The sequence below is a fragment of the Typopeltis vanoorti genome, chromosome 7 (genome assembly GCF_054136105.1).
Source record: "Typopeltis vanoorti isolate ZY-2024b chromosome 7, IOZ_Tvanoo_1.0, whole genome shotgun sequence".
Lineage (NCBI taxonomy): Eukaryota > Metazoa > Arthropoda > Arachnida > Uropygi > Thelyphonidae > Typopeltis > Typopeltis vanoorti.
Window position 1 is genome coordinate 99177721 of NC_143555.1, and position 13911 is coordinate 99191631.

General features: G+C 35.6%; 1 protein-coding gene across 1 annotated transcript in view; it reads right to left on the bottom strand.

The window, feature by feature from the left end:
• Positions 1–1835: 1835 nt before the first annotated feature.
• The window catches only part of LOC150104898 (paired box protein Pax-6-like), a 94067-nt gene continuing 81991 nt past the window's right edge, over positions 1836–13911 (bottom strand). The window contains exons 5-9 of the mRNA XM_090395084.1: positions 3613–3756; positions 3211–3293; positions 2878–3071; positions 2533–2762; positions 1836–1930 (exon numbers count right to left, since the gene is read on the bottom strand). Of these exons, the coding sequence (XP_090251210.1) occupies positions 1836–1930; positions 2533–2762; positions 2878–3071; positions 3211–3293; positions 3613–3756 (746 nt within the window). The remainder of the gene's footprint in view (positions 1931–2532; positions 2763–2877; positions 3072–3210; positions 3294–3612; positions 3757–13911) is intronic.

Consider the following 13911-nt stretch of genomic DNA (forward strand, 5'->3'; position numbering starts at 1 on the left):
TATTTTGTCCGTTTCAGTCAGTTAAAAAAAGATGAACATATTTAATCACCGAGTGAATGTAATTAATAATCATATATATATATATATATATATAATTATTAATTACATTTACTATCATATATATATGATTATTAATAATATAATTTTAAAATGTAAATTAGTTCCTAAACCATTTTTTTATTCTAATATACATTATATGGATATTTTTTGTTAGCACTGTTTTTTTTTTTAATTATTCAGGATTAAAAGCTGAAATCTGCGTGTTGCTAGTTGTTTTTTCCGATGTTAATGGCAAAAGGACGGCCAAAATATTTTTGCTAGTGACGCTAAGTTTATAACTATGAAAAATACGACAGATGAGTATTTCGGTATGTATTAAACGTTACAGAAGTATGTAACTGAAGACTTAGGTATGGATGGATGGCTAGAAAGAGCATCTTATATCACTATACAACAATGATTTTCAGTATGATCCTAAGAGCAAAATGAATTTCAAAAATTGAGCCTAAATAATTACAACGAAATGTAAGTTGATAACATTAAATACAAAGGAACAAAGTGTCTATGTGTAAAAGGCAATCACTTGAAATAATCGCAAATGGAATAGAGTTAAAATGTCGACCAACTACGCAATTCCCATTCGTTTTATTTATTTATTTATTCAAATCTTTTTCTTTGTAGTAGGATTTGATGATAAATTCGTCAAGATAACCAGTACATATTCAGGATAACACAATGAATGTAAGTTGAAAATCACAGTTACAAACTTAACAAAATATTTTTTTCAAAAAATAAAAATAAATAAAAGTTATTCATATATTGTTGAATTCAACAAGATATAATTAATTTTACTTTACTTTTTTTAAAAAATCTAAATGTCCTAACGTACGATATGGAAGACAGCTATTTTAACTAATTATCTATGCTACAAATATGCAGTTTTACATCCCATACCGAATATTCTAAGTCGGGTTTTATTAACCTTATATATTATGCTGATTTACAACGCTTCAAATGATTTAATTTTCCGACCGAACATTTAATGATTCAATAGCTCCTGGAATATCTGCAGAGAATTTCACTTAACCTTGCTCATTTAGGCTTTCTCAAAAGAAAAACACAGAACGTGCTTTTAAATGTTAATCTTTTCAGGAAAAAAACAATTACTGTGAACAAATTAATAGAAATAATTCAATAACAAGCAATTCAGAAGCATATCTATGTATTAAAATACCACTTATTTGTACACCGTTTATATATACGTTTCTTTTTTTTATTTTTTTTTTTTCGCATAGCGAACCATTTCGTTATAATGTGATGGACAGCTGCACAACTATTAAACATATATTTACCCTACAGCACACAATCTGCACACGCATACACACACACACACACATGCATATACACATACGCACAATTGTGCGCTCCACAAGCCCAAATAATTACCCCAACAAAGTACTTTTCACAAACGATGACATCGCTAACTTCTTCATTGGTGGATGCTACACTTCTATTTGCGATCCTTTAAATACAGAGAGGAGATTATAGTCCATTCCTCTAGTAGTACAATAAGGGTCTTGTATCATTTATATATATATATATATATATATGTATGTATTTTTTTTTCCTGAAGTCATTATGGGTAATCTTGATGTCCTCGCAAGGTCCAATAGCAAGAAACTAAAATTCAATGAAAAGATTCACGTCTAGGGAAACCTGGTTACTTGTTCTCTTTTATATTCTGTATTTTCTAAAGTCATGCGAGTTTTTCACAAGGCTTTAAGGGGCAGGGCATGGATGATGGGAGATTCACCGAACTCCCGTTAAGGTCATTGTCACTGTAGTCGTGTCCAATAATTGGAAGCCATGTTGAGGTCATTCGCTTGACCCGGAACTTGAACCGGAACAGACACTCCTGGAGATATTAACCCTGAAAAATAAATATCATCAGTACATCAAGTATAGTGTGATTATTGTTAATTATTGTGGATTTATAAAAATATAAGTAAAAACAATTGAAAAGAAAATTTTATAAGAAATATATATATAAATTATTGATATTTTTCTAGTGTGTAGATTTGTATGTTTTGTTTCTAGAAGAGGTTTACTGTTTTTTTATTTCTAAGTTTGACTGTGTGCCATTTCGTTGAAAGTCAAACAGTTCGCTAAAAATAGAGAAGCTAATCAAACTGTTAATAAAAATACTCTAATCGGCCCACGGTGCCATGCATTCCCAATTTCGTTACGTTCCTAAGTTTTAGTTTATCTAATCCGAAAAGAATATAAATAAAAGATATATGAAAAAATTATCGGCTTTAAATATATTATATGTTTACTCAAAAATTATTAAATTTTTTGAAAAAATATGAAGATATTTAGAACAAATATTATTGTCGACTAAATGTTTTATAAACATTTTTGTATAATAAAGTTTGAAGAATAACAACGGAAGTTTTTTTCTTAATAACTTGTTATAAATACACCACTTATCAATGGACGAACCTTTTAATGACAGATAGGATCGCCACCTACCGGTAGATGCTGCACCTCCATTGTTCACGGCTGAAAATTGGGTACTGACGGGTTGCATCACATGTGGCTGAGCTGACGGACATGGAGGACGACTGTAGTTACTTAAAGCCAAAGGATCGTATCCTCTTGCAGTTCCTGGTGGTAACATACAAGAATAGGATGAAGCCTGCTGTTGTAGGCACGAACTGGGAGCCATATTGTTGGAATAACTGGGCATAGTAGGAAGGTTGCTATGGGGAAAAAAGAAAAATAATGATTAGTGTTACGATATATAAATTTACGAAAACAACACCAATACAGTGAAATCATTACGAGACAGTGAAAAATTGTAAATTCACAACCTACCTGTATGTTTCGGCCATGCTGGCGATCGGCTGTCCTATAGTAGGGTAGAGAGAATTGGGAAATCCAGAGTTCAGAGGCAAGCGTCCGGGCGATGTGTTTGCCGCTGCTGCTACCGCCGCTTGTTCGGCAGCACGTCGCTGATTCCGTAGCTTCTCCTCCCTCCGCCACTTCGCTCGTCGGTTCGAGAACCATACCTAGGGAAGAACATAAGACGGCGTGTTAAATTATTTATTCAGAGGATCCAAATATGCTAATCTCTCTCTATATATATCATACTTCCAATTTAAATAGATAGAAAAATGGAAAACAACTTATTATTGCCTCAAATCTTACCTGTATCCGAGCTTCTGGCAGGTCTATCTTAGCTGCTAACCTTTCTCTAGCGAACACGTCAGGATAGTGTGTCCTCTCGAATTCTATCAAATAAACAGTGTGATTTAATTATGATCATATTTAGATGTGCACTAGCAATCATAAACTGCATCTTTCTCATTGAAGCAATGCTTTCTCTGCAAGGCAAGAAGACCTTGTGGTTACATAAATAAAGTGCCAATAACTTCTCAACCTTTGAAGGATATTATTATTATTTAGTTTATTTATTTATTTACCTATTTATTTTTTAACTATCAGTGTACTTGTTTGGACATAATTTATAATAAAAAAATTAGAAATTTCCGGTAAGAAAATTGCAATAAAAGAAAGGAACTAAATGATTGGAAAGAAACGAATTCTCACCTTTCTCTAAAGCTTCAATCTGTTCCGGAGTAAAGGAAGTTCGGTTCCTCTGTAACTTCCTTTTCAAACGAAGGCGGGCACTGTTGTCTTCTTCACCACTTGCGCTCTGGTCACTAGGAGTAGATGCTTCCGTAACGCTGCCTTCTACGGATAAAAAAAAAAAAAAAAAAAAAATCGGCATGTTTATTGGATGTAGAAAACAAAGTCAAGACCACACACACACACAAAAATCAACAATATTTCAAATCAGTGACATCCTACCTCGATACTCACAACTTTCTGTTCATATTTAACAGATATTTGCGACCGAGAGTGTACAACGAGTAGAACATCAACAGGGAAATCATCACCATACACTAATATTTAATCTTTCTTTCTTACTATCAGGTCCAACTCTCTTGAATGAACGCCACCTTCTCGTGCAATTCGATCATCTTATTGACAGTTCTTGTCATTTTCTCCTCAAGTCGTTCAATAGCGGTTGGAGATGAAGAAAAGCGGAAACGAAGGAGTGCTATCAGTGTCTGTAAGCACCGCTCCGTTTAGCAAAGTATTTCGAATCCCATTTCCACTATTGTGCTCCCCCCCCTCTTCCCCCCCGTCACCAACCATCGGAAATCAATTCAAAACCCGACTGGCTAACTGGCATTTTCTTAACTCGTAGAGTCAGATATTTTCTTCCGATTCTCTTTCTACCTTTCCCCGTAGAATGCTAAGAATCAAGTCCAAAACACTTGTTTGAGTGTACTACGCAACTTCTAAACGTAGTCTATGACGATCATAATCCTCCACCCATTTACCAAACTCTTAAGTCGGTAGCAATCGAAAACCTTGAAGGGCGGAGATACTTATCCCCAACCGACAGTAATCAATGTCCCCAAAGGCCATTAAGGACGCTATTTCTACAATCCGCGGTTGACCTCTGCCTACGGCGATTGTCCTCAGAGCTTGAGGTCAAAAGACGCTAAAACGCACAAGTCCTAAAAATGTCTACGAGATTTCAGGTGCTATTTCTTACTGCCGACAGAGAGAGAGAGAGAGAGAGAGAGATTATGTTATTTCTACGTGTTTTCTATGAGTTCTCCAGCAAAATGACATTGAATACAAATTATTAGTTATTAAAAATATTAAATGACGCTTACTGGAAAATAAACTCAAATATTTTATTTCGTAAAGTTGTGAACTGAATGTTTAGGTTTCTTTTTTTCTTCTTTTTTTAAAATTTAAACTAAGCCTATATAAGTCATCTTATATATAACATGACGCCTATTTGTATCAATTTTTTATTAAACTAAGGTACAGAATGACACCTGTTTGTATCATTTGTATTAAACTAAGTTATTAAATGACACCACTAAAAAACCATCTTTAATGCTTTATTCTGTAAATGATGGGTAGTTGGCAGCAGTTTGTGAATCTGCTCTTCAACTAATAAACCACGGTTTCGAATTTCGCCGATGGCATGGATGTGTTTATTATAGTCTTTAAGCGGAAAATGAATTTCATCACTTGGGAGAGACCTATCACCATCCTATTTATTGAGCCCTGAAGTTGTTGAAAGCATTCGATGTTTGGATTCTAGAACAGATAAAATTCAAAATAGAAAATATCCTTATCCAACAAATAGGAATAAATGATGTACCATACATTTAAAATTTCGTGGATGAGTCATAAAATAGAAACATATTTACTTATGGTAAACTTACAAAAAGGAAAAAAAAAAAAAAAAAAAAAAAAAAAAAGCAAATGGCATATAAAACTATTTAACATTTAATTTTATAGATGGTGTATACCACTTTGAGTTAGTTAAATTTAAAATAACTTAGTAAAACTTTGTTATTTTAAACAAAAAGCACAGTTATTTGATGGTAAATAAACTCATTATAGAGTTTAATGAATAAAGGATTTAATATTTCCTTTTAAATAAAAACATTCCTACACTTTATAAACCACGTCATCTATCGAGCAAAATTAAAAATATATATATATATATATTCCTTTCTATATATAAAATAAGCGAAGTGTAATTATAATACATACTGTAGATAAATAATTTAATAGTCGCATTCGTGCAGAATCATCCTTTCTACACGTAACTATACAGCATCATTTAATTTTCGAATCAGATGTTGGTTAAGCACCTCAGAGAAATTTCGTAAGTAAATTAAACCTTCATTTCCTCGAATAGTACTAAATAATCATTGTTAGTTGTAACTACAATATATTTTGGTAATTCTTGTGCACGTTAAACGTAAAATGTTGGGGGAAACCTGGTCTATAGTAAATTAACATTATATTCCTGTCAAAGTTGAACAAATGTTACTGCTAAATAAATTGTAATGCTTCTGTTACAGCTTTGAAGATAAATTAGCTTGCAAACAAATGCATTATTTACAGAAATGCGTAATATTCTGAGAACTGTGTCGTATTTCCTTGCCTGACATTTTCTATCATCACTTTTCTACGAAGCAACGGTCTTTAAGGAAGAAAAAAAAGTTTAATGGTTTCCAAAATGCTGTTTTTTTTTTCTTTTTTGTCGACTGTTTATGCAGTGTTATTTGTGTATCGCACCCATTTGGGTGATGATAGGAAATGAAAAAAATACATCAACCGTCTCTAAGGGGTGTCTTATCGGTTGGGGAATCGCTTTAATATCCTCCCTTTATGGAACCCACCAAACAATTTAATGGTAAGACGTTCATCTCTTCAGAAAAAACGTAAGAGAGAGAGAGAGAGAGATAGGAGCACAAAGATAGGAAGTAAATGTGAGCCGTCAATTTCTGCAGGTTTTCTTCTTTTTTTTTTCCTTTTTTTTATTTCTTCCAACTTTCCTTCTGACAAAATGGGGACTGGAAACGCGCCGTGAAAATGTCGCCATTGCTAGCGTTTCAGCCGTGCGGAGTTTTAAAGAATCCATCACTTTCTCTAGCGCATCCCCTCCCATCTCGATGGCGGAATCCCTCCCTTCCCCCCCCCTAACCCTCCCAACTCTCTGCACATCGCATACGGAAGACGGCCCACGAAAATGAAGGCTTTTCGCAACGACGAACGACGAATCGCGCACTCTAAATAGACCGATCTGCCGTTGGAAGAAAAGAACGCACTGATACCAGACGAACGCTCCATCATACTAAATTTCCTGTCCATCCCATCTCGTAAGGTAAGCTCGAAGCGTCGCTCTCACTCAGTGGGTGCTGGGATGCGAGCAACATACGAGGCGAGCGTGCCTCTTCTCTCTCTCTCTCTCTCTCTCTCTCTCTCTCTCTCTCTCTATGTGTGTGTGTGTGTGTGTGTTGTGCGAGCTAGAAGCACGACCGGTCGCGTTGTGTTATCGGCGTCTTCCGCTTCAGTGGGCGGAGACCACGTTAGGCAACGCCCGCCTTTAGAGTGGGATCTCCCCTCCTCCCCCCCTACAATCTGCACGTACGTTGGCTTGCGTCCCCGAAATGAGATAGGCGGGCGGTGACAGGAACAACGAACGAAAGGCGAATGTCGTCCATGTTGAGATAAGAGAAGACGCACTCGGTTGCCGTTACATAGATAGCCGGTCCCCGGACGAATGATGTCTGAACACATCCCCCTCATTTGGCCGCAGTATGGCGACTGTGACAAGATAATTTGACATTAATGTTCCCCAGATAGTCTAACGGAGGAAAGAAACTTCAAAGATGAAAATAAAAATATAGATAGAAAAAAAAAAAAAAAATCTGGAAAGTAAGAACGTCTCCTTTCGTTATAATTTTTCCAGTATTTTTTTCCTCTACACCACCCATCAATGTTTCATTTAACAGCTTATTTCTTCTATTTGCAGTTGTTGTACTAATGGTCTAACTTCATTGTCCACCAAAGATGTTTCCTTGCATTTCTTGTAATTTTGGTTTTGATAAACGTACTTTAGTTTACATAAGTTTCTATCTTTCTCTCGTTTTCTATCCCCCCCTCACAGCTTTTCTTCACTCTATCCCTATCTATTTATTATGCTAAGCACTCGGACCTGCAACTACGCACACAGCCAAGAAGACTACTGGAACTTAGTCCGTACAGAAGAGAACAGACACAAAATACGCAATTTCCTCTTCATCTGCGCTAAGACCATCATCTGCAGCTTCTACCTAAAGCACACAAGAAATAACCATCACCTATCCATCACCGAATGGGCACAAATTCTCATGTATAGCCTACGTCAGAAACTACAAAGCAGGCTTTCGCTGGAACTTGATTACTACAAAGAAACAAGAACTGTCGCGAGATTCATAGAGGAGTGGGCCGACGAAAAGTACACTTTGACCGAAAGATAACTAAGACTGATACTTAACTGTAATGTTCACTCTTTTATTGTATTTTCTATTGTATATCCGAAAGGAAAATCTTTTTTTCTCTGTAATATATATACTTATAATATGTAAATAGTCTTTTTGTTGCCTATCTTCCAATGTATATTTTATCAAATTAAATAAATAAAAAAAAAAAAAACACTCGGACATCCAGGACGACAAACAGACTGTGTAATCGAATCCCACCATTGCCATTGATGTTTTATAAATGTCTGTAGGTGTTACATGAATTTTATCGTCCGCTCTTAGACCACCACCCTACTTACTGGATGACTGAAGTGGTATTTAAAAGTTCCATGTTTGGTCTATAGAGAAGTATTTCCTGGTTATCTATTAGCCACCCAACCAAGGTACTAATACAATACTAAGGCACTGTAGTCTAGTAGACTTTCATGAATAAAAATAACTTAAAAGATTTTCCATTAAAAGTGTTTCGTATTCTAGGCCATTTTATTTAGTGCTTTGTCTTCTTTCTTTCTTTCTTTTTTTTATTTTTTGGCTTTTTCCATCTCTCCTTAAAACACACACATGTATAATAAGTGTACGCAAGCATGTATGGTTGTATGTGTATTCCTCTTGTTTATATCGCACACTCTTTAACATTTTCTTGATCCTTTCTGCTATCTACTTCACTGTTTGCTACACGGATTCTTCACGATTTTCCAGTACTCCACTCTGCCTTTATGTCCCCAAACGAATTGATAAGCTTACCTTCACATCACGACAACAATGCCATAATAAGTAATGTAAATTCCAGTGTTTGTGAGTTCGTCCAGCCAAACATAAAAGCTAATACCATTAATGCACTAAAAGTATTTAAAATAATTGTTGAAATGAGAACTTATCAAAAGAATCTTTTATCATATCGATAACAAGTCTACTGTATTGATCAATGTATGTACGATAAAACGAAACTCATAACCGTAATAACATCGGCATATAAATTCAACCAAGTCCTGCGTATTACAAAAGTCGGGTAACGTCTATAGATTCTCACATAAATGCCCCCGAAAGAAAGTTTAACACAAAAGCTTTTGCGAATACTCTTATCAAATCAGTTGTCATTCATACATCGACTGTTTTTCTTTGTAATTCGAAGAACGTGGCGTTATCAGCAGCACAACAATAGTCGTTGGTAGCGACACGAGCTGCCAATTACTCGATGCGTAGCAGCGGAAAATAAGGAGAAAGATAAACAACGGTTAAACACGAGACATGAGTTAAAGAATTCACGTTCGTCCTCATCCTCGCGCTCGCTCTGCAAACAAAATGGCTCTGCTCACGCGGGTTCTATCGCGTGAATGCGCTTTGCTGATTTCCATGACGTCTTTCTCAATGCAACTCCGATGCCAGCTTTAAAGTGATTGTTAGGGGGATAGTGGGGAGAGAGAGGGGATGGGGGGGGCAAGAGAAAAGTTTTCGTAAAAAGAAACTGATCCAGTTTTGTGTCATCGGTGCAACAGTTGATTTCATCCTAATTTATTCTCGAGTAGCAAAAGCAGACTTTGGTCGTAAATTGAATTTCTAACGCCTGGAACTTTGTGCACGGTGCCTAAAGTAAACAAGAGACCCTCGTAGCAATTGGACACACTTCGTACAAGGCTTTTCAATAAGTAGCCGACAGATAACCTTTCCCCCTCTTTATACCAAATACGTTCGAGTTTGTGCAGAAACATGAAACAGGAAGCAAATAGGAAGGGTTTGAGTAAAGGTTGAATGTTGTTTTGATATCTGCAAACAAACGAAGATGAGGAATGATTGTACTGTACAAACACGCTTCCAACTCCTACAATTAAATAGTTTTGAACTGTTTCTTTGTTTAAACAGTTCAGAAGTATTTCTTTGTTTTAAGCACAACCTTTCTGAGCATGAGAAGAGATGTGAACTCAATAAAGTTTCTTTAAAAAGGATTTTATAAAACGTAGCTAGAAAGCAGTGTCTAACACTGGTTGTTTCGTAGACTTAATATTTTGGATTCCATGAGAAAATTATTAATTATGATAATCACATTTTAAGGTATTTATTTAAGGGTATTTGGGACACAGCTTATCTTAGTTTTCGTCTTTGTGGATAGCTCTTAAAAGCGTGCCCATTTTCTTTGTGCGTATAATGACACAGAACATATATATACACGCAGAACTTGTTTTATTTCTAGAATTCTCTGAAAAACACGGACATTTTTCCCATTTGAAATAAAGCTTTCACTTATAGTACACATAGATAAAAAGTATATAAAAATGTGGAAAAGAAATAAATAATTTTTTTTAAGGATTTTACCAGCCTGCTCTCGTCCAAGACGGCAGTTCCCTCTTAGGGATTTTAGGCAATTTAATGCAGCTGGCTTGCTCATTCCTCTAAAAGTAAGTGTTTTATGTCTAAAAAGTATGTTCGTGGACCGATGTGCTATTATTACGGGATAAAAACCCCTGATAAAAATTCTCCACAGTATTGGAATACAGATCTTTCCAACTCGAATGCTTCACTTATACTAACTGAACTTTGGAGACACCAGAGTAAAATCACTGTCTAGAAATAAAACTAAATTAAAAGTATTACCGGCCTGATTGGCCCAGTGGTTAGCGTATCCTCTCTCAAGACAAAAGGCTGCGGGTTCGAATCCCGCCGTGGCCATGGGGGTTTGTGATTGTCTATGGAAATGCTAGTGGCGGTGTGGCCAATAGATGGCGGATGGCGTTGGTGTAGATGATGTGGTTCGCTGTAGTTGGTGGATTGAGTAGCGGAGATAGAGAGTTGTAGAGTAGGTGCCCTCCCTCGATGAGGCTTTGGACACCCTGGAGGTATCACGTAATAATTACTTTATTAAAAATCAATTAACGTATGTCTAATCTAATCATATAACATTTGTTTTACAGTTTAGCCTTGAAAAACAGATGTCATCGACGCTTTCTTTGATGCTTTATCCGATGGGTATTCTGAGAAACCATGTTTTACTTGATCAGCTATTTAATTGTATCAAAATCATTATTTAATAGCTGTATATTGTTACTGATATAAACTATGATATCAAATAGTAAAAGAAACAACTCTATAAAATGATAAGATCGACTTGCGTTTTCTCAAATAGTTGTCATTGTGGATCACAATAAAATAAAGATCACATATATCTATTATGGACCCATCTCTGTATTTGTAAAGTAGTTAATCGCTTGCCTTGAATTATCGGAGAATAAATGCTGTCTCTATCTATTTATGAAATAATATTAAAAAAGAAAATGTATAAGAATTATAAATTAAGATAAAGTGGTTTTTTATTATCAAAATTAAATTGAAAAAGCGTAAATATGAAAAATCTTCCCCTACCATTTTTGGTTTTGAAATATGTTTTACAAGAAGTTGAATCTGTTTATTCATATCAGTTATCAGTTACAAAACTAAAATGTTTCGTGTCGTTGAGTTTTTTCCATTCGCTCTTTAGTTTTCTTATGTTGAAAAAAGCGCTTCAAAATTATCAGAAATTCTAAAGGACGCGTCCATTGAGTTAGAGCAACGTAAGATCAAGCTTAAGCTTCCTCTGCATTTTGTTAGAAGTATCAGCGATGTTAAATTTAAATTCTGGATTAAAAGAACAGGAGGAAGTGCAAAGCCAACCTAGGCTACGAAGGTCAACTCGAGGCGGGCATCGCCGAAAGGAGGACTCTTCCAGGCATTGAACCTTCCCTTCATATACCGATTAAATATCGGCACACACATAAGTACTCACTATCTGCCCCAGACAGTATTTTCATATTTGTGATAAAAAAAGATTTTTTTTTTGTTTGTTTAGTTTACATATAAAAAAACTGATGTATAAGGAGTGACCATAAATTTTCCGCAATATCCAGCAGATGGCACTATTGCAGTTACAACAAAGTCTCTTCACAAGCACACATTTGCGTTAATCTCGCATACTGAATTGCTTTAGTGCGAAATAGGTGATTGGGTGTTCTTCGCTTGGCAATTTTCGCTCATTCAAGGAATGCAGAGGTCAAGAAACAGCGCGTTATGTTTCAAGAACCGCTTGAAATAACAAGCTGGAGGAAAATTTGAAATAATCCTTCACGTTGTTAAAAACTTACTTTCGGAGAGAAAACGATGGGTAGAACACAAATATTTAATTGGAGTTTACAAGCTGTGGTCTTTTGAAGATGCGTAAGTTGGAGAAAGCATCGATTAGCGGAACCGAATATAATATGGTACGGATTAAAAGGAACTTGACCAGAGAATGAAACAGCAGATAAAAGTCGTTATCGCTAAAATAAATAATAAAATAAAATAATCAGGAATTAATTCGAATCAAGAATTTTTTTTCAAACCAAATGGCACTATGGTTACAGACTAAACGAGAGGCTCAGAAAACTAATGAAAATGATCTTTTGCAAAGTCAGTTACGTGCATTACCTGTATCCAGGTATTTATGTCATACTTTTGAGCATTTAAACATCAAACGTAACGTGGACGGGATAAAGTATTCGATTTTATTTTATGATTTATTCAGAGATGACAAACGAGTCATGTGATTTCTGCACTGAGATTAGGGGGGGGGGGGAAGAGAAACAAGTATTTGGAAATTATAATACAGTACAAAGAGAACATCTTGAAATGAGAACATCTCCTGGATCACAATTAAAAAGTCACAATAATAGCGCGTACCGAATGATATCAAGTTTAATTACGAAACGAAAAAAATCTTAAGAAAAACATACTAATTAATTTGCCTGCTACTACTTTGCCGGCCTGATTGACAGAGTGGGTAACCATTCGGTTCTCCGTTCAACAGACCATGAGTGCAACCACACTGTGGTATAAATGTTTGTGAAAGACATAAGGGAGTCTTCTTACCCGGAACCACATTACATAGCATTCTAAAAAGAACTAGGCGATGGACTGAGTCCTTGACTCTTTATCCCGTCATCTGAATGAAGAAAATCTGCGTGGATGGGGTGTTATTGAGCTAAAAGCTCTAGGCATGGCTGGGTAACGGCAATAGCCGAGTCTCAGTTAAAACTTAATTGGCTACAGCATTGCCACTTGTTACCCTGGAAAGGACTTTCTTCGTTGTCATACCATTTTTTTCTTTACATGGCATCCTTATAAGGACTGGCTTAAAGGGGCGAAGTAAGAATGCTTTTCATCTTCCCCGTTATCTGTAGAGGACAGTGTAGGGATAAGGTGTTATTGAGCAATTAAAGCTCTGATCATGGCAGGAGGGTAACAGCAATAGCCAAGCCTCAGTTAGAACTCCATTGGCTAGAGCATTGCCATCCATTACCCTTCAAGGGTATTAATCACCGCATCTCACGGTCGATTAACTCTCCAACATCATTCACATGTCACCATCCTCTTTGCATAGCATACCTTATAGTCCTTATAAGGACTGGCTTAAAGGGGCGAAGCAAGAATGCTTTTCATCTTCCCCGTTATCTGTAGAGGACAGTGTAGGGATAAGGTGTTATTGAGCTATTAAAGCTCTGATCATGGCACGAGGGTAACAGCAATAGCCGAGCCTCAGTTAGAACTTCATTGGCTACAGCATTGCCATCCACCCTCCAAGGGTATTGGATTGAATGAATCAATCACCGCATCTCCTGCATAGCATACGTATACGAAGGATAATATGTATTGAATATAATAATTATATAAATGAGTGTATGTTTCATTTTTTTAATCACAGCTAAAAGATATCATTAAAATATAACATTTATCACTAAAATTAACTTATTATATTTATTTATTTTTGCTTTCATAACAATTTTATGCTAAGATTAAATATAAAAATGAACAAATAAATTAAAAACTTTACGATATTAATATCCAATTAACTGTCAAAGAATCACTTTAATTTTATAGTAATTCAGCGAGCATAAAATATTTGATGTCAATTACGTTCTATTGAAGGAATCCGAAACATGTTATTGACTCTTACGACCGTTGTGCACAAACGGTGAATGCAAGTAGATAGTTTTTT